This window comes from Hesperophylax consimilis, chromosome 1 (assembly GCF_061612785.1).
Source record: "Hesperophylax consimilis isolate HC1 chromosome 1, BYU_Hcon_1.0, whole genome shotgun sequence".
NCBI classification, from domain to species: Eukaryota; Metazoa; Arthropoda; class Insecta; order Trichoptera; family Limnephilidae; genus Hesperophylax; species Hesperophylax consimilis.
In genome coordinates this window covers 377,580-398,862 of record NC_142836.1, presented here as the reverse complement: position 1 = coordinate 398,862, position 21,283 = coordinate 377,580, and the positions used below count along the sequence as shown (strand labels likewise).

The window sequence follows — 21,283 nt, the reverse complement described above, 5'->3', positions numbered from 1 at the left end:
GCCAATCAGTATTATGTGTACGGTGTACAGTACCTACACTCGTATTTACTCGCGTACTCGTACACTTTCTTTTCTTCAAAACGCCTTATATGTTCATTTTGTTGTTTTAAAAAATAATAAACAATTCAATTGGAAAGCAAAGCAAATTACATCTGCGAAGAATGGCGGCTCGTAACTTTAAGGTGTACTAGAATGCTAATATTACAAAAAATGCATTATTGATGTTGTTGTAGCCGAAATTTTTTGTTTTCGAAAAACCTTTTTTTTTGTGCGTGCCATCATAAAAAATCGAATTAAAAAAAAAATCTTTTTGATTAAACAATATCAATTATTCCGAATTTTTCAAACTAAGCATTCTATCACACTCAAAAATCACGGGCCGCCACTGTCTGCGAAACCTATTATTTCTGATACATTTTTGCAATATTATTAATTCCGTAATCATTGATTTTTCGTCGATTTTTTTTAAATAAACCTTTTTAACGGGGACTTTAGAACGGGCTTTTCGGAGAATTTTTGTGTGATTGGCTTCTTTACATTAAATACTTCCTCATTCGCCAAGATATCTTATAGAAATAAGAAATGTGTTTCTCCGCCGTATTCGTAAAACAGTCGTAAAACAAGATCATGTCGATAATACGCTTTCTCTTATCGTGGAGAAAATAAAACAAGAAGCAGGCATCAGGCGTCATGAAGGACGATAAAACCCTTTGTGTATCACCAGTCACCCCTTTCCCACCCCAGAGACCCCAGAACCCAGAAACTCCGTTCACACAATATGTACCTACTCCACCCCGCGTGGTCTGTTAACACTTAGCACCGTATTGGGCATGTCTGCTATAATTCTACCATCCCCAAAACTACAAAATGATTAGTCAGTAACCATGTAATCAGTATTTTAGCTTTATGTTTAGTTTTGTTTTATGATTTGCTTCCACCCATTCATTTTGTATGATTATTTCTTACAGGGAGTTTATCTATAAAATACAAAATATGTATTTTTCATGGGGTTTCAGGAATTACAGATAGGTAGGTACTATTTCTGAAACATCCTGTTTTAGTTTGTAAAAGGGATGCCCCACTTTCCTAATCGGAAAAGCATTGGGTGATATTTAAAATGACGTAAACCCAACCTGGCTACAACTACCTATGTACATATGTTGGTAAGTAGGCAGTTACTGCTTACTCCGTCTTTGTCCCTGACCCCTCCACACGCGTGCAGTGCGTGTTCTTAGAAAATCGACGGACATTCAGGTATTTATACCATATCTTTCAAAATTCTACTATCACAAGTATTATGTAAGCTTGTTCGAGCTGACAATAAAACTGCCCTATCCTTGTAATTATTTTACTAGTGGTAATTCTATTCTTCTGACGAAAGGGAAATTTGACGAATACTTCTATTTTTGATACTGACCATTCGTGGTGGAATTCCATTATAATAATATATAAAAAAGTTTTAAAACTTTTTTCCACTATATTTTATTTATGACCGTTTTCACCAAAGATATTAGAAGAACGAGATGTGCTATGCGCAGTTCGTACTGAGTGGAATTGTTTTGCCGAGTGTCGCCGGTTTTTTATTTATTGTTTTTGTGTTTAATTCGTAGAACTCCATTTAATTTTTTTATAAATTTAATTTAGATTAAATTTGATAATATTATTATTAAGTTCTGCAAGTGTTTTAGTTTTTTATTATTGTGACAGCTGTTTCGGCTTACAAGGCCATTTTCAAACTGTGGTTAGTCCACATTGAGGCGACGTTTTTATACTATTTCAAATGTAAATTTTGAAGGTGCATACATTGATTTATTACTGGTTACACCGATGACATGATCTATTGTTGGTTAAACCAATCTATGTTTTCCCCTCAGTAAATGGTAATGGGTTCTTAATTATTTACTAATGACTTTATTGCTATGAATTATTTGGGTGCATTATACTGCTTGGGTTTTGTGAAAATACTAAGAAGTGGTGAGTAAATTATTTTCCGTACTTTATTAATTAGTGTTAAATTTGGGTCATTCGTTCGTTTATTGATTTCTAATTGTTCAAGTAAATTTAATCTAATGCCCTTTTTTTCTATATGCAATGGTTTAGGACCCTTGTTGTTAAGTGGGGTATGATTATTCACCAAGAGATGTTCTGCGAATTTTGAGGATGTGTTTTTATTATTATAACATCGTATATGTTCTTGGAATCTAGTTGAGAATGCCCTCCCCGTTTGTCCGATGTAAGTGGCGTTACAATCGGCGTGGTCACATTTTAATTCATATATGCAGAATTAAAATGTGACCACGCCGATTGTAACGCCACTTACATCGGACAAACGGGGAGGGCATTCTCAACTAGATTCCAAGAACATATACGATGTTATAATAATAAAAACACATCCTCAAAATTCGCAGAACATCTCTTGGTGAATAATCATACCCCACTTAACAACAAGGGTCCTAAACCATTGCATATAGAAAAAAAGGGCATTAGATTAAATTTACTTGAACAATTAGAAATCAATAAACGAACGAATGACCCAAATTTAACACTAATTAATAAAGTACGGAAAATAATTTACTCACCACTTCTTAGTATTTTCACAAAACCCAAGCAGTATAATGCACCCAAATAATTCATAGCAATAAAGTCATTAGTAAATAATTAAGAACCCATTACCATTTACTGAGGGGAAAACATAGATTGGTTTAACCAACAATAGATCATGTCATCGGTGTAACCAGTAATAAATCAATGTATGCACCTTCAAAATTTACATTTGAAATAGTATAAAAACGTCGTCTCAATGTGGACTAACCACAGTTTGAAAATGGCCTTGTAAGCCGAAACAGCTGTCACAATAATAAAAAACTAAAACACTTGCAGAACTTAATAATAATATTATCAAATTTAATCTAAATTAAATTTATAAAAAAAAAAAAAAAAAAAAGTCGCCGGTTTTGTTCACCAATACTACTGCACACCTTCGCTTGCGCTAAGGTATCCGCACTAATACATAGAACAGATTTCTGTGCGTACACGTCCCGATACCGTTCAAAGTACCCTAATCAGGTAGTACTCCGGCTACGGTCCGGCGGCCAACATAGCATATCTCGTTCTTCTAATATCTTTGGTTTTCACTCTTTTTTACTTTTTTTCCGTTATATTTTATTTTTGACCTTTTTTCACTATTTTTTTACCTTTTTCCATTATATTTTATTTTTGACCGTAACCCGTTTCAGCCTGTTAAGGCTATCTTCAGACTGGTACAAATATTTCTTAACCTATGGCTTATATCAGGGATGGCCAATAGATCGATTGCGGTCTACCGGTCGACCGCGAAGCTGATTTAGGTAGCTCGCGAGAGTAAAATAAAGTGAATGGGAAAATATGACAAAATAACATTATTTTGAGATGTATTCGCGCTAAGGAATGAATAAGGTACTCACACGCTTCGGTCGCTGAGCAGTTGGAAAAGTTGCACCTGGAGTTTGAAAGAAGGTTTGCGAATTTTGCCGCTCTCGAAGAAGTACTAAGTTTCATGGTATTCCCATTTAATTAATATATTGATATTGACAGCTTAGCCGTTAAAATCGGTAACTTAACCGATACTGAATCTGTTGTGGTCGAAGAAGAAATAATTAAAATGAGAAGCGACATATTTTTGAAAGCCAGATTTTTGGAAACTAATTTGCAAAGAAAAGTTTCCATGCCTAAGAAAGGTAGCATTAAAGGTATTCGACGTCGTTTTTCGGTTCAACCTATCTTTGCGAATCAACATTTTCAACGATGAATGCAATAAAAACCAAACATCATTCCCGCATAACAGATGCCCACTTAACTTCGTGTTTGCGAATCGCAGTTACTTCGTACACTCCCCGATATGATAAGCTTGTAGAGAATATGCAGTGTCAAACATCCACCCTAAAACGTAAAGCTGAATGAAAAAAAAATATATGTTACATTGCAGTAATAAATGCTTACAAATTTATCACAAAATAGTTTTATTTTGTCACTTTTAAACTCTACCTTGCAGTCGACCGCAAGAAATCATTTTTAACGCAAGTAGACCGAACAGGTCAAAAGTTTGGCCACCCCTGGCTTATATAATACAATTGGGGAAAATATGTATATTATTTGACGAATACGTTGCCCCTATAATACACGCCTAGGTTAAAGTTTTCAGGAGCAAAAAGCTTCGCATGATGTTTCGAAAGCGTGTTTTTCACGATTTGCTACAAATCTAATCTAATCTAATCTAAGCCAATATTTCTGTTTTCTGCATACCTTCGCAGGACATGGAGGACAAATGTGTAAGCCTTTTTTATTTTATTTATACTTATAGAGAAGATACGGAAATCTGGTGGAATATTTATACTTACCTAAGATACCGTATCTCCGAAATCGGAATGGCATATCAAACATTTTACTTGCCAAAGAAGATACCGTACCTCAGAATATTAATATTTAATATTTTTAGTAATAATAATAATAATAATAATTGGATAATTTGTAGAGCGCCGTTTTTGTGAAAAATCACCTCAAGGGCGCTGTACAATTTATTTCCTAGGATCTACATTTGTTATTATTGTTTATTACTGCTAAATTGTATTTTCCTAAAAAAATATTTTCTTTCTATTTTTCTTTCTTACATTTATATGTTATATTTTAATTTTATTTTATATTTTACATGTACCTACCTGGAATTATGTACACGCAACCTGCCAATTTGACTTTCCTAAAACGGGAAACTTCCTAGTTGGACAGTCAAAGCTTCCTTTTATATTTGTATATCTTGTATATAATAAATGTAATAATAATAAATAAATAAATAAATATTTAGAAAAGATACCAAAACATACTAACCTGGCAAGTCACTTCCGACAAACACACTTATACTAAAATGTTTATGCTTATAGAAGATAAAACTGCACGCAGAGGACACTATATCAAAAAACACTGGTCATCGCATGACCTTAAGTCTGCTATAGTTTTTATTTTAATTTAACTGTATTTTAACTGTCTTAAAAAGCCTACAAATTGTTAGTTGTTATCATTAGTATTATGAAATATAATATCTCGCCAGTTAGATCCGAGAATATTTTTATACTAACTAGGTAATTGAATTAGTTAGAATGTTTTGTAACCTATTATAAATTTTTGTCTTTGCTTTATAATTTTACTTAAAAAAAACCCGTTACATAAATTATTTACAATTTATGCACCTACAGGTACTAATTTAAGTACCGAGCTTAATAATGCCAAGAAAATACTTCAAAGATTGCGATTATGATTAGTTAATATTTTTAAACCAAAACTACATGAAAGTAAATTATTTAAAAAGTAATTAATTCACCACAATGATGTTATTTATGTTGATGTAATTTTTGATTTGGAATTGAATTGATTTTGCAGGTTCCAGAAGAAAAGTCTGCGAACCTCGCCAAGCTGATGTCGCTGTCCCGGGCTATCTCGGCGTCCCCCGGGGCGGGGGCCGGGCCAGCCCCCTGCTGCGCCCCGCAGCGTGTGTCCGCCGTGCCCCTCCTGCTGGCCTACAGCCCCGAGGACATCAGAATAAAGAGTAACTGGCTCTTGTCGGTGCAGAGCTGCACATGCCGATAAAACACTTCAAGGCGTTGGAAACTTTGCTAATTTTACGCGTACAACAAAGAAATATTTATATTTATTTGCCAGGGCGCGGACCTACATAAGCTAAAATTGCTATTTTATTCGTTACAATAAATTATTCTCCCCGTTGCGTTGGTTATAAAATATATTTGTCATTAAAAAATATATAAATATTTAGATGCAGCGATATTAGGGGTGAGGATTAATTTTTTATCGAAATCATTACCCAACGATTTACGTAGGTACCTATAACTATATTATAAGAAAATAAATATACGTATTTATAGGTAATATTACCACCCAATGATAATATTGTGTACAAAGTCATGTGTGCTAATGTTTAATAATACATTGATAGAGGATAATAATTATACGGCACATGTGTTTACGTAAATATGTTTTTTTCGATCGCTTTCAGAAAGTCACTTTAATCGGAAACGTGACTTTAAAAAAACGATTATTATTGTTTCCGGTTGATGTAAAACATATGAAGCCACTAAAAATAAATTAAAATAATCATTTTTTTGATCAATATACCTACATATCTTCCGGGCTACACAGATTTCTGTGTTCCCTTTAACCTTAGATTTGTTGTCGAAAATAAATCTTCATGTGTGATTGAGGCTTGCCTGTACAGTCCATTTTATGTTAGTAATTTTTAATGTATAAACTATAACTTTTTTAGCTTTAGTTAAGAATATGATTTTACGGTAGTATCTAATAATAGAATAAAAAGTAACACTAGAAGTGCCTTCCATACAAATTTGAATGGAAACAAATGTTGCATGTAACCAAATATTACATTATATTTAACAAGCTCACTACATTCGTCTGTGGTAGATCTTCATCGTAGTTGAATTTCGTAAACATAGTTTTATATTCAAAATTTAAGCCTCAATTAGGCAAATATTTTGATCACGAAACACGCCCACCAGGGGCACTTCTTGTGTTATTATTTATTCTATGAATTAAAGTCAAACAGACTCCTCAATTTACCTTTTCCAGATAAATTTGAAAATGTATTGTTTTGATTATTTTTTTAATGGACCTCTTCAAATGTAATATTTATGTATAAGTATTGTATAAATATGCCTTTATTAATTATTGGAATTTTTATCAAACCCACATATATATGGAGGTACGCTACGGACTACGGACTACGAACTACGGACTACGGACTACGGACTACGGACTACGGACTGACTATAGAATTATAAAGTAGTTACTTCCAACTTAGTAGGAGCAGTAAGTACTCCAATATTATCAAAATGAATTTAACTCAATAGCTTTAAAAAATCTTTCTTCATGTATTTATATATCTGACATTCTAATTAGCCCTTCATATTATAATGTATAATTGCGTACAAACTTACAGGTAGGTAACTAAAAACTGGTAAAAAAACTATAATATCGGCTAATGAAATCATGTAGAAAGACATTACCTACCGGACTATTTATTTTAAATATAATAAGTATCTCTTGATAATGTATGTAGGTGCCTACTCTAGAAGAATGGACCTAACAAAAGCAACGTAAAATTAAATGGAAGCCTTTGAACACAGAACTTTGGGTAGCTACATATATTTAAGGTACCTATGTAGTAACACCTCGTGTGGGAATTCCCTAGACCCCAAATATGAATCACTTCTTAAAAGCTTAAGGTGAGATGCCATCCCATCTATTCCCGACAACAGGCTTTTCTATGGAATAGACACCCAAAGTAGAATCGACTTCAACATTCAATAAATAGGTCAAAGGTTTTCATAAAATAGATTATATAAGCTAGAATCCCGCCTCCAACTGATCTATTTAATAGAACCTATGAAATAGACGAGTAACAAAAGACTTTTCTGTGGAACGTACTACCCATTTAACAGTTCGGGATGGTCTACGATCAGGTTATTATGCCTCTGCATTTTGTATAGTAAAACAATAATGAAATCAATCCATGGTATCTATGGCCAAACAAGATCTAGTTGTAAAATTGTATCGTGTACCTACTTTTCGTGTACCTAGATACTGAAATAAAAGTTTAGCTTGAGTTTACACATTTTAAGAAATAAAAAATAACTTATTTACAACTTGTTATTTATAAACATAATTTTATCCTTAATGCTGTAATGTTGCAATGTCAAAGATAATAAATAATATTAAGTACCCACTGATATGACTATTATAGTGCTTGTTTTATTGCGACAACAAATAATATTTCCTGCATGATATTCCCTGTCCTAGGTGCTACGTACATAGGTAGTATCCCGCAATGCAAACACGATGTACCTACCTACATACCAGGAAAAGAAACCTATACCTGCATTACACCACGTGAGAAAATTCACAAAATTAAATAAGTAAGGCATTCACTTTATTTAACGACAACGCCTTTAAAATTTCAAAATTGAGGTTATTAGATTATTTCGTAGTGTAACATATCGTCGCATTAATTCGTAGACTGCGTAACTCCAAATTTTTCGAAAATACGAGTACGTTTTTAATGTCATCTGGTGTTAAAATTAGTCCCGCATCATAGACATATGAATATTAGTAGACCTGCCCTAAGTGATTAAAAGCGTATTATCCCCACTCCCCATACCGGTTCCATTGGAGCCGGCTGTGCTCGCGTATGGCCTCAAGTGAAATTTGAAAACGTGACGTCATCATTCTTGTGCGAACTATGGTCGAGGCATCATCGGTTCATTTTACGAAATAACACGGCAAAATGTTGACCTAATGCTATGAAAACTTGTAAAAATAGATGTGAAAAAGAGAATAAACCCAATTGTCGTATTACATTCCATATATAAGCATTATTTTACTTTATTTTAAGCATATTCACATTGTATAATATGGATCAGTTGTAGAAACATGTCTGGACGCGAAACACAAAGCTGGTTGGTTGCTGGGAAGTAAATTATGAACATTTATAAAAGTGTCTTAACTAAATACTTAAACGAAATATTCGACTCTGAAAATAGAACCGAATTTTTTTGCCGAATTTGGACTTCGCAAATTTGTTCATAACGTGGCGAGTAATTTGCGCTCCCATGTAAAAATGTCTATTCATTCAAAAGCAGATTTTACTTTTAAGAAGTAAATGGTGATATTATAATGCGAGATGCCTATTTACTGTCAGATTGATTTATTGACGAATCACAGTCAGCTTCACCCCCTTCGTTCTTCAACAGTTGATTTTACCCCTCGCCATTATCTTCTCGTCTATTAACTCCTATGTCTGTGTCCCGCATCGACTGGTAAAACTCGAAAATTAAAAAAAAATAACCCTTTAGATAAACACAAATTAGAAAACTGCGTAAAATCATGGTGCCATTTTTACTCGCGAATACTTCGAAACTCCTTAATTCAGTATTGGCCGGTGAGCCGTGCACGAACATTCCATCTCTTACACTTATCTGTAACACTGTAGGAACAAAATGCAGTACCATTGTCCATGAGAACTACTTTGGGCGGGCCCTTTTCCCGAAACACTTCTTCCAAATGTCTGATAATTGAAGCTGCATTATCTGACTCGATTTCCCGCCACACGGAAAATCTACTTGGACCAAAATCGATAAATGTGAGTAAACATTTCCTACCGAAATGAGTAACATCAACTGCCAAGCGACTCCAGGTTGTCACAACATTAAGATTACCCGCTTCATGGGATGATGGCGGAGGGTCAATTGTCCTGCATTGTACGCAGGAACGCACGCATCTATCGACGTCCTTTCTTCTCGCCTCGGGATCGACCAGCCGGGCAAGATGAAGCGTTCACTTTACTCCAAAGTGATGCTGAGCATGAAGAGTTTCTACGCTTAAAGCACATGTATGTTCACCAGTTCCACTTTCAAGTCACTCCCACCTATCTTCACACTCTGAGGAGTCCCTTGCACAACGTTTCCTGTCATGGCTACTCTTTGCCCGGGTCTTGCAAACCCTAGTAAGTACATCAATTTTATTTCTACAGGACAACAAGGGTGATCCACAATGTCAGATCAAATTCTTCTACAATCTCCTTCATCAACCCCAAGCATCACTTAACGAGCATCTCTGACACGACTACTCCCGGTCAGTGTAGATCTCACCCAGCACAAAACCGTCGCCGAATCTGTAATGATCTCCAGAGTTTGAAGATTTCACTTGAGAGTCAGATTTAATCCCTTAAGGAAGGAAAAGTACTAGCATTTACAAGACTTAAAACAGACATTAGAAAAGGATTACCACTCCTTTAACGATAACCTTCCGCATCATTAAAATCATTAAAATGCATCTAAATAGACTGCCTCGACATATACATACATTGTTGTGTTTTATTTTTTTAATGTAAAATTCCTATCTCCCAAATTTTCCGCTAGGTTGTTCATAAAACTCTTCGCAGAAAAGTATGTATCTTTTGTAAAATACGTATCTCCATTCTCGGTTTTTATGTAAACTTCCTAACTCCGATTTGAAATAGAAAGCCTTAACTTACAAAAGTTTAATGATTGAAAATAAATTTCGAAATATATTTATGTTCGAAACATAAATAAAAAAAAATGAGCCGTCTTTCATTTTTTTTCACTATAGTTTTTTTGTGCCTCCTGTAAAATTTTACATTTGGTGGTTACCAGAGATGTGCAAAATGGGTACCCAAAACCATTTGAAATGCAAAATGGAAATGGGTCAAAACTTTTCCATTTTAAAATGCAAAATGCAAAATGGTTTTTAGAAAAGCATTTCAAATGCAAAATGCAAAATACCTATTTTCAAAATGCATTGAAAATGCAAAATGGTTTCTCACATCAAACCATTAAAATAATTATAGAATTTTCAAACAATTTTGTCATTTAATAATGGACATCAATGTAGAACAAACATATTACATGATGGTAAATCCAAAAACACCACGACTACAGATTATGAAACCTCAAAAAATTTGCGCGGGACTAATGTTGCCAACGTAAAAACATAGAAACTGCTATCTAACATTTAATATTACAGCGTCACACAGTGGGCTGAAAATCGCCTTTCATAGACATAGAGACTTGAATTTTCAAGGGTATTTTTTTTGCTAGAAATGGATTCTGCTGATCATTACTATACTTTAAAATTTCGTACGAAGCAATTGCGTGTACAAATGAAGGAGTTATCATTTTTTTAAGAAAAAAATGTATGGCACTGACATTAAAAATGAGGCTATCTCTGGAATCACAAGGTTGGCCATTCTATCTTTACACACAGATATACTACTATGTATTTGTATTTTTTGACATACTTCGTATTGTGGCGCAACTTGCGATTTTTTTTTTGAAATCCTCAAATTTGAAAAATAAATTTTTTTTATGTTGATGATTCATTTTAATGCTTAAATGCTTTACATATTAGTATGCTTTGTCTGGTTTACAATATTTTATTTACACTGCAAGCCTACTTAACAAGTAAACAAAGTAACAAATTCGTCAATTATATGTCCGCGCGGGCTGACTGCGAGCGAATGTCCGACTAACACATATACATACACTAGCAATAATAATAAAAAATTAAGAACGATTGACGTATGCATGTATTTGTTAGGCGGGTTATCTCTCTCGAGCCCCTGCCCCCCGGCCCCCCTACCTACCCTAGTCAGCCCGACTCAAGAAAGTGCGAATGAGACAATAACAAAAAAGCTAGTTAAATATACGTCGAATTTGTGGCCACCAAATTCGGCTTTTGAAGCAAATAAAACTTTTTTCAGTGAAGATTCAAATTTTATTGTATAGTTCATTATATGCCTGAGACGGGATATGTGAGATTTTTTCAAAAAATATCTTTCATTTGGTCACAAAAAAATGTCAAAGATGCCTCGTAAAATCATGTAAAATCGTCATCTTCTGGGGCCTATATTCTATAATTTAAGGCAAAAATCGAAAATCTGATCCATATCCGTACTTTATATATACCATGTATTTTAACTAAAAAAAAACAGTTTACTCTAGTATTTTAGCCGTAAATCCAAATTTAAATTTTGTATGAAACAGGCACCGCAGCCGTTCCTCTTAAGCATTTTCAGCTCACTGTGCGTCATGGCCCCATGTTCAGTAGGGTGTATCGATTTTTAACTTTTTCTTTGTTTTCAAATTCCAAGTTGAGAAAAAGTTGCTACTAGGTAACACAACTTACCACAAAAAGTTTTGGATTTTTAAAAAAATGTTTTGGTCTCCCGCACAAGGCCTAAATTTTTAATTTTTTTCAAAAAATATCCAATTTTTTTAAATTTAAAAAAATAAAATCGTAACTTTTGTGTTTATTCCAAGTTAAAAAACAGTAATATTAGGGAATAAAAATAAGTAAGAAACGATTTTTTTTTTATATAAAATGGATTTTAGGTCTCCCACACAAGCCCTAAAGTTTGTTAATTTTTATGAAATTTTGTAATTTTGTGTACATATATGAACCATGTTTTTTTTTAAGTTTAAACCACCGGAATTAATTTTAATTTTCTCACAGAAGGCATAAAATGAGTTCGGAATACAAAAGTCACGATTTTATTTTTTTAAATTAAAATTTTTTTTTAAATATTTTTTGAAAAAAATTAAAACTTTAAGCCTTGTGCGGGAGACCTCAACATTTTTTTAAAAATCCAAAACTTTTTGTGGTAAGTTGTGGTACCTAGTAGCAACTTTTTCTCAACTTGGAATTTGAAAACAAAAAAAAAGTTAAAAATCGATACACCCTAATGTTCAGTATTTGAATCAGTATTTTTTGTAATGGTATCACTCAATTGCCAGGGCTTCTACCAGGGAGCAACTTGACAAATGTAAATTATCTCTCATAGCGAGGTTGAGGACCGACTGATATTTGGAGCTTATGAAAAAAATATGAATGGAGATAGTAGGAAGAATGTTGCAAAAAAGCATTTAAAATGGAAAATGCATTGAGAAAAGTATTTAAAATGCGAAATGCAAAATGGTTTTTAGAAAAGCATTTAAAATAAAAATGGAAAATAGCCATTTTGCATTTCCATTTGAAATGGATTTATTTGAAATAAAGCACATCTCTAGTGGTTACGCATTCTACGAATTAATGCGACGATATGTGATTGCATTGCACAAAATTGCAAAATTCTTTTGATTAAAATATAATTTTCGTTCTTCCCTTCTACAGTTTATTATTGGAGAAAGATAAAGAATATTATATTTTCATTCGCAAACAACGATTTATAATTACATTATAATATTCGCATCCAAACTTATCGTAGGTATATTCAGTTATCCGCATTTATTTTCATGTCTAGTACCAAAAACTGAATAACGGCGCCATCTTTGGACATTCAAAACTACTAACTTTCGTAAGAATCGTAACTGTTCGGTTTGATTCGGCTATTCTCGGAATTCAAAATACACGACGTAATCGCGGATCCAGTGATTGCATGTCTGGTGAGAAGTCCCCAGACTTAGGGGATTTTGAATTTCAAAGGGAGAATGGGAGTTTTTTGGAAAAAAGTAAGAAATCTGTTTGATTTTGTGGATGAGGATTTTGTGTAATCATGCAATTAGTTCAGTGGCCATATATTTATTTAAAAGCATACTCCACAACATGTGAAGAGCATCATACTCTGAAGTAAATATCTTCAATTTATTGCAAAGAAAATAAATGTAAAATATCTGCTAAAAATGTATTCTTATCCCAAATAAACCAACGTATATGCATTATGAGGTAAATCTTGTTGTAATTTTAAATAAAATGTAGGAGCTGTACTGTTAATTAAATACATAATGTTCTAATAAAGTTATGAAATCTATAATTAATTTCTCAGGTAAATTAGACATGTACATTTATAAACCAACAATATTATAAACTGTTGTTTTCCAAATAAAAAAGCTTACGCTGAATTATTTAACACTATCATTAAATACAGTTTGTGAATAAAGTATGCTTAATTACTTATCTTTTGATTCTAACATACTTAAAGATATTTTATGCATCTTTTATATGATAACAGACTTCCTTCTTCATTGGTATCGAAGCATTCATTTCCTAATCTATGCAGGCGATTTGATAAAAATGTTGAAGTGCTACTTTTTGCCGATGACCTTAAACTATTTAAAATTATAAAAACAATAAATGACTGTATTCAAATTCAATTAAATTTAAATAAACTTCAAGATTGGTGCAAAACTAACAAACTTTATCTCAATATTAGTAAATGCCACATTATAAGATTTTTTAGAACAACACAACCCCTTAACTATCAATACAAAATTAATAATGTTTCTCTCGCCTCTGTAAGTGAAATTAACGATCTCGGCATTATTTTCGATACAAAATTTAACTTTCTTTCACATGTAGAAACAGTCACCAACAAAGGACTAAAAATGCTCGGCTTCATTCTCCGAAATGGCAGAGACTTTAAAAATATTTCAACACTAAAAATCTTATATTCCTCACTTGTTCGAAGTCAAATCGAATATAATTCTCCTATTTGGTGTCCTTACTTTAAAATCCACTCCGACTCTATTGAAAAAATTCAGCATAAATTCCTAAGATACATTAACTATAAACTCGGTCTACCTATAGAATCAATAAATTACAATCACTTGATGAAAGAAGTAAACTTACTTAAACTCTCAGATAGAAGACTTATTTCCGATTTGACTTTTATTTTTAAAATTGTCAATGGTATTATAGACAGCCCTGATATATTAAGCCTAATTACCTTCCATATACCTACTAGAACCACTCGATCCAAAATTCTTTTTAATTTCAATAACAATATAGGACTGAGTCATTTAGAAACTCGCTTATACCTAGATTGCATGCAGTTGGCAATGCTTTCTCAGAAGTAGTAGATGTGTTCAACTGCACGGAATATAGTTATAAGAAGGCTATAATAACATACCTCTGTCGTAATTATCAAATTTATTAGGCATAATACCATTCTATTCATAAGTTATCACAGAACCTAAACTATGCACTTACATCAGATATCAGACAGAAGAGTGTTATCTAATAATTTTATATACTTAATCAAAACTATAATTTTTCCCAAAATTGTTATGAGATGTCTTACTGACAGCCCTGTTTCAATAGAGCTAACTCTTAATTCTCAGCAAATTCAACCAAATCCAATATTGAAGGTAACAATAACCTCAATACTAAACTACTGTACGGATTGAAAATAAAAATGCTATTGTACCTATGTATACCAGATGTTATTCTTGTTTAATTTTCAACATAATTTCTCAGTAATTATTCTGCTTAACATAATACTGTTTCGCTCCTGTGAACCACTGTAAACATAAATCATGTATATTGTAAAAGCCTTTTACGGCGTCTAAATAAATAAATAAATAAATATATGAAAGAATTTTGTTTTGCGCTTATGATTTATTATTATATGACCGATATGTAAAGGGCTGATGTGAAGAAACGTAGTTTGTCTGGAATGGTTTGTGTTTATGAAATATTATATGTTGGTAAGTAGATTTCCAATGTTTTCATAAATTAATGCATCTATCTGGCTATGGCCCAGATATTATATATCGTATCGTATCCCAGGTATTTTTAGTAACAGTACTGCTAAGCTAATCTTATCAGAGAGTAGCTTGATGGATGTAAATCCTCTCTCATAGCGCACATAAAATGGTTCAGTATATCAGTTGCATTTTAAGCTTGGCTTGAGAGATATTTACCTTTGTCAAGTTGTTCTCTGATAGGAGCCGTGGCAACATACATAAGCCCAGTGAAACAATTTCTAAAAAATACTGACCATTTCTAAAAAGCTTCACAATATACCCAAAGTGGGGATGCCATAGTCTCATTGGCTCCAGACGGTTAGGAGTAGTTAAGACTCTTGTGCAGTTTCACATTTAAGAAAAGACGTACCGGCTCTATCTTTACTTAGTGCGTTATTTTTCTATGATCATCTTACATTTAATTGTTGTCTACGACATAAATATTAATAATTTTTACACAATAAAAAGTTGTAGGGTGTATTAACTATTATTAAATAGTATGGTATTGTTGACAGCTGTTGCTAGCTATTTCCAACGGTTGAAGTACCGAACTTTTCGAATCTGGGGAGTGTTATGAAATCTGGGGAGTTTTGGCGAAAAAGCTGGGGAGATTTATTTTTTCGGCATACCATCACTGCGCGGATCTGTCATGGGCGGTTATATTTCTTCGTTCTCTTGTCCAAGTCCAGTGAAGTCTACTATCAACGTCGACATGGCAGTCACTAAAGATGTCCAGGATATGATCAAAAGCGACAAAGTCGTTATATTTTCAAAGAGCTACTGCCCTTACTGCAAAATGGCCAAAGATGTAAGTTCTCAATTTAATCATAATCACATTATTTCCTCTCGAATCTTCTGATTTACCTTTTGGTTCGTTTTGACATCTTACCTACAAACAGCACCGGTTCCAATAAGAATCTAAATGCTGGCATATTATAACCACAATTTACTAAAACGTTTGAAATTCATCAGCATATTCACTTGTTACATCGAACATTTTATAGTATACGTAAGTTGAGAAACGTTTTTAGGTCATCGGTTTGATCATTTTTACATCATTTTTTTTCTAAAACAAAAAGTAAAAGCATACTTTTTGTATGAAATATCGATGAAAATATAACACCTGTACATATGTATATGTTGAATTCGAAAAGTTTAATAAAACTCGTAATAACTAATAACCTAAACTCGTTTTTTTAAATAATACAAATCCAATATATAATTATTGATTATGACAGCAATTGACTGCTTTCAATAACGTCACTCACCTATAAATAACTCCTACCTACATTAGCAGAAAATTTTCAGATACCTACATTAGATTAGATTGTGTTTTTATTTTGATATTATTATTAATCGTTTTTTAATCAGTTAAATTGCCTATAACGACTTAATAAGTTATGGATATTTATTAATTTAGGGTTAGTTTATTTTTTGCTTTTCAATATTCCACAGATGCGATTTTGTGATCCTGAAATTGATGACAAATAAAAATAAAAATATTTTTTCCATATTATGGACACGCAATCAATTAATAATTAAACAGGTTTTAATAATAGACTTCTATTCCTTTCTCAGGTGTTCATAAAGCTAAAACAGAAAGTGACAGTATTTGAGTTGGACCAAAGAGACGACGGAGCAGCCATCCAGGATGTTCTCGGAGACATTACTGGAGCTAAATCGGTAATTATTATTCAGTATGGATGTCATCATGCTGCACAGTTTGTGATTGTTTGGATCTTCTGTACGGAAGAATTCATTGGTGTCTATAATGTTTATCTTTAATCCATTTGGGAGGCCATCGGTCACCCCAACTGGTTTGTTACTTGGGTGATTTAGCAGGGGTGTCCGTATTCATCATGTGAGGTGTGTTCATGATGCGCGTGGCGAAAAGTACTTAGTTTTTAAAACTCTTCTTTACCAAGACACCTATGAAGTGTCCTCGACATAATAATTAATTGTGTTTTGTTATTTTGTGGTTTACATATTACCACAGTAATAACAAGTTTGTGCTATTGAAATTAGGTTGACTATTTCCAGGAGTATTATATGTAATAACAAGTGGATTGCAATTGAAAAAGGCTGAAAAGCTGTTCCTATTCCAAGAAAAACCAAGCAAAAAAATACAATAGAAAGTTAAACAAAAACACTAAGTACATGTTTCATTTTGTCATCAAAATGAGAATTGGGTTAGGAACTTGTGTGCTCAATTATTCAGTTGGCGGTGAAAAGTTATAATAAAATTGCTTTTCAAATATCCAATGCACAATTCATATCCGAACTTGAAAAACTTCACTTAGCATACCTTAGGTTCATAGGACAATGCACCGGGCATTGATAATACCAATGTGGTATCTTGCTTTAACCTTTTCTTATCTTTTGGAATAATGTACAAATTTGTGACTTGTATCTTTTTTTAATAGAACATTTAACGCTGATATCCATTTTAATGTATTTAATGATAAATGTAGCCATAAATGATATCACCAACACATACTGATAATACCTGACTCCGTTTAAAGATAGATTAACCGACGTGTACCCGGTGTTGCTTGACTTTTCTCTACTTTTAATAAATATAATATCCATGTATTATGCATATAAACCTTCCGGAAGAAATTCTCTAAAGAATAGTGAACACCTTATGAAACTCTGATGCATATTTACAAAAACCAAAGATATTAGAAGAACGAGATATGCTATGTTGTCCGCCGGACCGTAGCCGGAGTACTACCTAATTAGGGTACTTTGAACGGTATCGGGACCAGTGGCGGCCGGTGGTCAAAATATGTGGGGGTTCACCGGATTACAACATTAAGTCAGAAAATAAATTAAATAAAGGTACATACGTATTTATAAAAAAGTTCTATTCTCCGCTCATTTTGTTTAGCGAAGACCTCTATGATTCTCGTGTTGAAATCAGGCATAGACTGAATAAACCTTTTTTCAATGCTTAACACTGATATTGCGTTCAGTCTGTCCGGGCTCAACGTGTTTAAAAAGGATGTTATTCTTTTTAACGTTGAGAAACATCTTTAGCTTTCAACTGAGGTCATCCCAAAGGTCATGAATGGTGAACACACGTTTTAGTAATTTCACAGTCTCGGAAAAGTCTTCTAATATACAAGTACTATAAAAAAGTTGTAAAATTGATAAAGCGCCGCTAGCTTTTGAAAAATCGTCGCGGGCGTAAATTGCACAGAGTTCACCTTTTAACTGAACTTTATTTAGGAAGTCATATGTTTTAAGCTTCACATTGAAATCATGTTTTTTTTTATTTTTATATTTTTAGATTTTTATTAACTAGCTCATTATGGTGTTTAACTTAGGCACGGTAGACTGAATCCAATTGCATTCTTATGTCAACTTTTCCTAAAACCTTTAAGCCCAAAATGTTTTGTAAATGTAAATGACAAGAATTATGTTTTTTGATTTTTTCAGAAAGGCGAGTTACATCAGTAACACCGCTGATTGCCCAAACTGAATCAATATCGTAAATTAAATACGAAAAACAAAATAAACTATTCAATTGATCACATCCACAGAGCCACGAAGCTTTGTTATACATTGTTTTGTTAAATGATCGAGTAAACTTCTTTGATACAGATTTGCACTCTTGTTTTATTATCAGGTTTAGGTGGACCGGTATTTTTTACTATCACTTTTTTTTCAAATCTCGACCTATTGTTCTGTATTCCACATTCAAACTCATTCCTAATTTATACGTTGAACAAACACAAAGTAATCATAAATTAGTATAACCTGCAATTGATATGCCTTATTAATAATTGATATACAAGATCGATATAACCTCCAATTAAACTTCAAAACTTAGAGCAGAGTAAGAAAAGTTTTAAATGCAAGAGACAATGCCCGGCAACGGCGAGTACTGACTGAACTGATAATATGTAATCTGACCATCACTCATCTCTTAATGACAAGTTTTATCTTGTATGCTTGTATCGAAGAAGCGGAACATTCGCTGAAAAATAGCAGATGGTAAATTTAAACCACGATTTCGACAATAATATCAAACAAACGCGTTTTAGTTTAACTTTCTTCTGAATAAACCGTTCCTTCTGATGTGGTGGTAAAACCCCGAACGCCGTCCTTGATATGGTATTATTTGCAAAGAATAGTATGCACTGGTATGTACCCACGCTTTCGACTGTTCCACAGAATATGCGACAAAGCAATTAAATTTTGGATCGCAATCGAAAACGAACTGCTACGAACATAGGCACAAGTCAAAGTCGGTCTGCAAGTTAAGCGCGCTTAATAAGTAGGTACCTTTTGAATGAGATATTATAACCGAACCGAGTTTCGTATTGTGATTAGCCATGTCGGAAATCTTGTTGGTTGTTCGGCGCTCGGGAGCACATATTAGCTGGCCGCCACTGATCGGGACGTGTACGCACAGAAATCTGTTCTATGTATTAGTGCGGATACCTTAGCGCAAGCGAAGGTGTGCAGTAGTATTGGTGAACAAAACCGGCGACACTCGGCAAAACAATTCCACTCAGTACGAACTGCGCATAGCACATCTCGTTCTTCTAATATCTTTGACAAAAACTAAGCGCACAAGCAGACAGGTGCAGATAGTGACTTTGAGTTTTATACTATTTAGAGATTACCTCAACTTGGTGTATGGGACAGAGGTCTATCTCAGTAGTTTGATTGTGTGTGTGTTTGTTGCAGGTTCCGCGGGTGTTTGTGGATGGAACTTTTATTGGCGGAGGAACCGACGTGGAGAAGATGATGAAGAATGGATCTCTTCAACCCTTACTAGCCGGATAATCTAACCAATAAATTAATAGCGCTTGATGGTTGTAAATCAATAAGCCTCTGTTTCCCCTAGAATAATAAATTATTATATTCCCATATAATTTTTTATATGCATAATATATTTTTTTACAAAAACTGTTATTTTTCCTTTTTCTTTCATAATATATTATTCATTACTTTTACTTGTTTAATGAAAAGTTTTGTTAAAAATACAAATAAAATATTAAAGTGAATGCGTGTTTTCTTGCTTCATATTTTATGAAAACTAGATCATTAACATTTTTCCAGATCGAAAATATATTTCTTGTCAGTGGAACTAAAATTTGAATGAAAATCGCATTGTGTGAGGTAAAATTGTCAGTAATAAGTCGCCTACCACAAAAAAATGGTTTTACTAAAAATGTGGACTTAAAATATTCCTGAATCTTGATATTTTTGTGTATGGCTTGGCTGGAGTATCAATTGGTAAGACATTTAAATATTAACCTATCTTTGACGTCCTTCAATGCCATTTTCCTGGTTACTCTGGTAACAAGTGTTATTAAGGATTTCTTCTATTAAACATGGCTTAATTAATTTAAAACGACCTTTCTGACACCAAAACAATACTGATTGTTATTTTGATCTCCTAAAAATTAGTTTAACAATTTAAGTAGGTACCAGCTATTAATTGGAAGAACATTTTGAACTGAAGTACGTTAATCGCTAGTTAACGATAATCCTTTATATAATAACTTATGCTGTGCAATATAATTCTCGACAGCGCGAAGATTATATATAGAACTAGGGCTTATTGCTGATGCATACTGACTACCTTCATCAATTAGCTAAAATTAAATTTGTTAATTTAATGTACACCGTGTGATGCCCGTGATGATTCTTTTTAATTTGTTATGACTTATCTTGTATGCAGATTGTCGATTGCTGATAATTGCACGAATGCACAGGTTTTTGATAAAATTATTTCGTATCAAAAATGAAGAATTGAAATATTTTTCCGTAGTTCCTTTTTGCACCGTGACAATTTAGAGTGGTGCCGTTGTAAGAGTAATAAAATTGTTGAAAAATGTGGAAAATAGTTACAGCTATTGTCAATAGATGGCAGTAGTATCAATTATTTAACAATACAACCACGAGAAGTTTTAACAAGAGATGGCGGTAATTTATAATTTGTGATGAAAATTTATTAATAAATAAATTGTTGCCGAGGATTAAAATAATCTATGAATGTAAAGACTAAAGACAGGGGCATTTAACTAAGCTTTGGCCTTGAAACTCATTTGAAACCGCCACGCCCACCTCAAAATTCTTATAGAAAACGAATAATATGGCTAAAAGCTCAGATCTCATTGGTGAGAAAAAGAAGGATTGGTTTGATCTCTCGCTCTCTACCATAATGACTC

The 21,283-nt window shown here is 33.2% G+C and overlaps 2 protein-coding genes across 3 annotated transcripts in view; both read left to right on the top strand.

Moving 5' to 3' along the window:
* Positions 1 to 7,787, top strand: part of LOC149426080 (uncharacterized) — a 212,564-nt gene extending 204,777 nt beyond the window's left edge. The window contains exons 6-7 of one of the 2 annotated variants that reach the window (XM_089635578.1): positions 4,290 to 4,307; positions 5,410 to 7,787. In XM_089635578.1, coding sequence (XP_089491704.1) covers positions 4,290 to 4,307; positions 5,410 to 5,616 — 225 coding nt within the window. In that variant the 3' untranslated portion in view covers positions 5,617 to 7,787. The remainder of the gene's footprint in view (positions 1 to 4,289; positions 4,308 to 5,409) is intronic. The other variant, XM_089635587.1, reaches the window with a different exon arrangement.
* Positions 7,788 to 15,730: 7,943 nt separating this feature from the next.
* LOC149426079 (glutaredoxin-like) lies at positions 15,731 to 20,085 on the top strand. The gene is made up of 3 exons (XM_089635556.1): positions 15,731 to 15,903; positions 16,674 to 16,778; positions 19,794 to 20,085. Exons 1-3 carry the CDS (start codon positions 15,745 to 15,747, stop codon positions 19,890 to 19,892), a joined length of 363 nt encoding a protein of 120 aa, XP_089491682.1. The 5' UTR covers positions 15,731 to 15,744; the 3' UTR covers positions 19,893 to 20,085.
* The last annotated feature ends 1,198 nt before the right edge of the window (positions 20,086 to 21,283 follow it).

What these genes read in the sequence shown, in the direction of transcription:
- LOC149426079 (XM_089635556.1), top strand. Translation starts at nt 15,745, where the DNA reads ATGGGCGGTTATATTTCTTCGTTCTCTTGTCCAAGTCCAGTGAAGTCT. An exon ending in ACTGCAAAATGGCCAAAGAT is followed by an intron (nt 15,904 to 16,673) that starts GTAAGTTCTCAA and finishes TTCCTTTCTCAG; the next exon opens with GTGTTCATAAAGCTAAAACA. An exon ending in ACATTACTGGAGCTAAATCG is followed by an intron (nt 16,779 to 19,793) that starts GTAATTATTATT and finishes TGTTTGTTGCAG; the next exon opens with GTTCCGCGGGTGTTTGTGGA.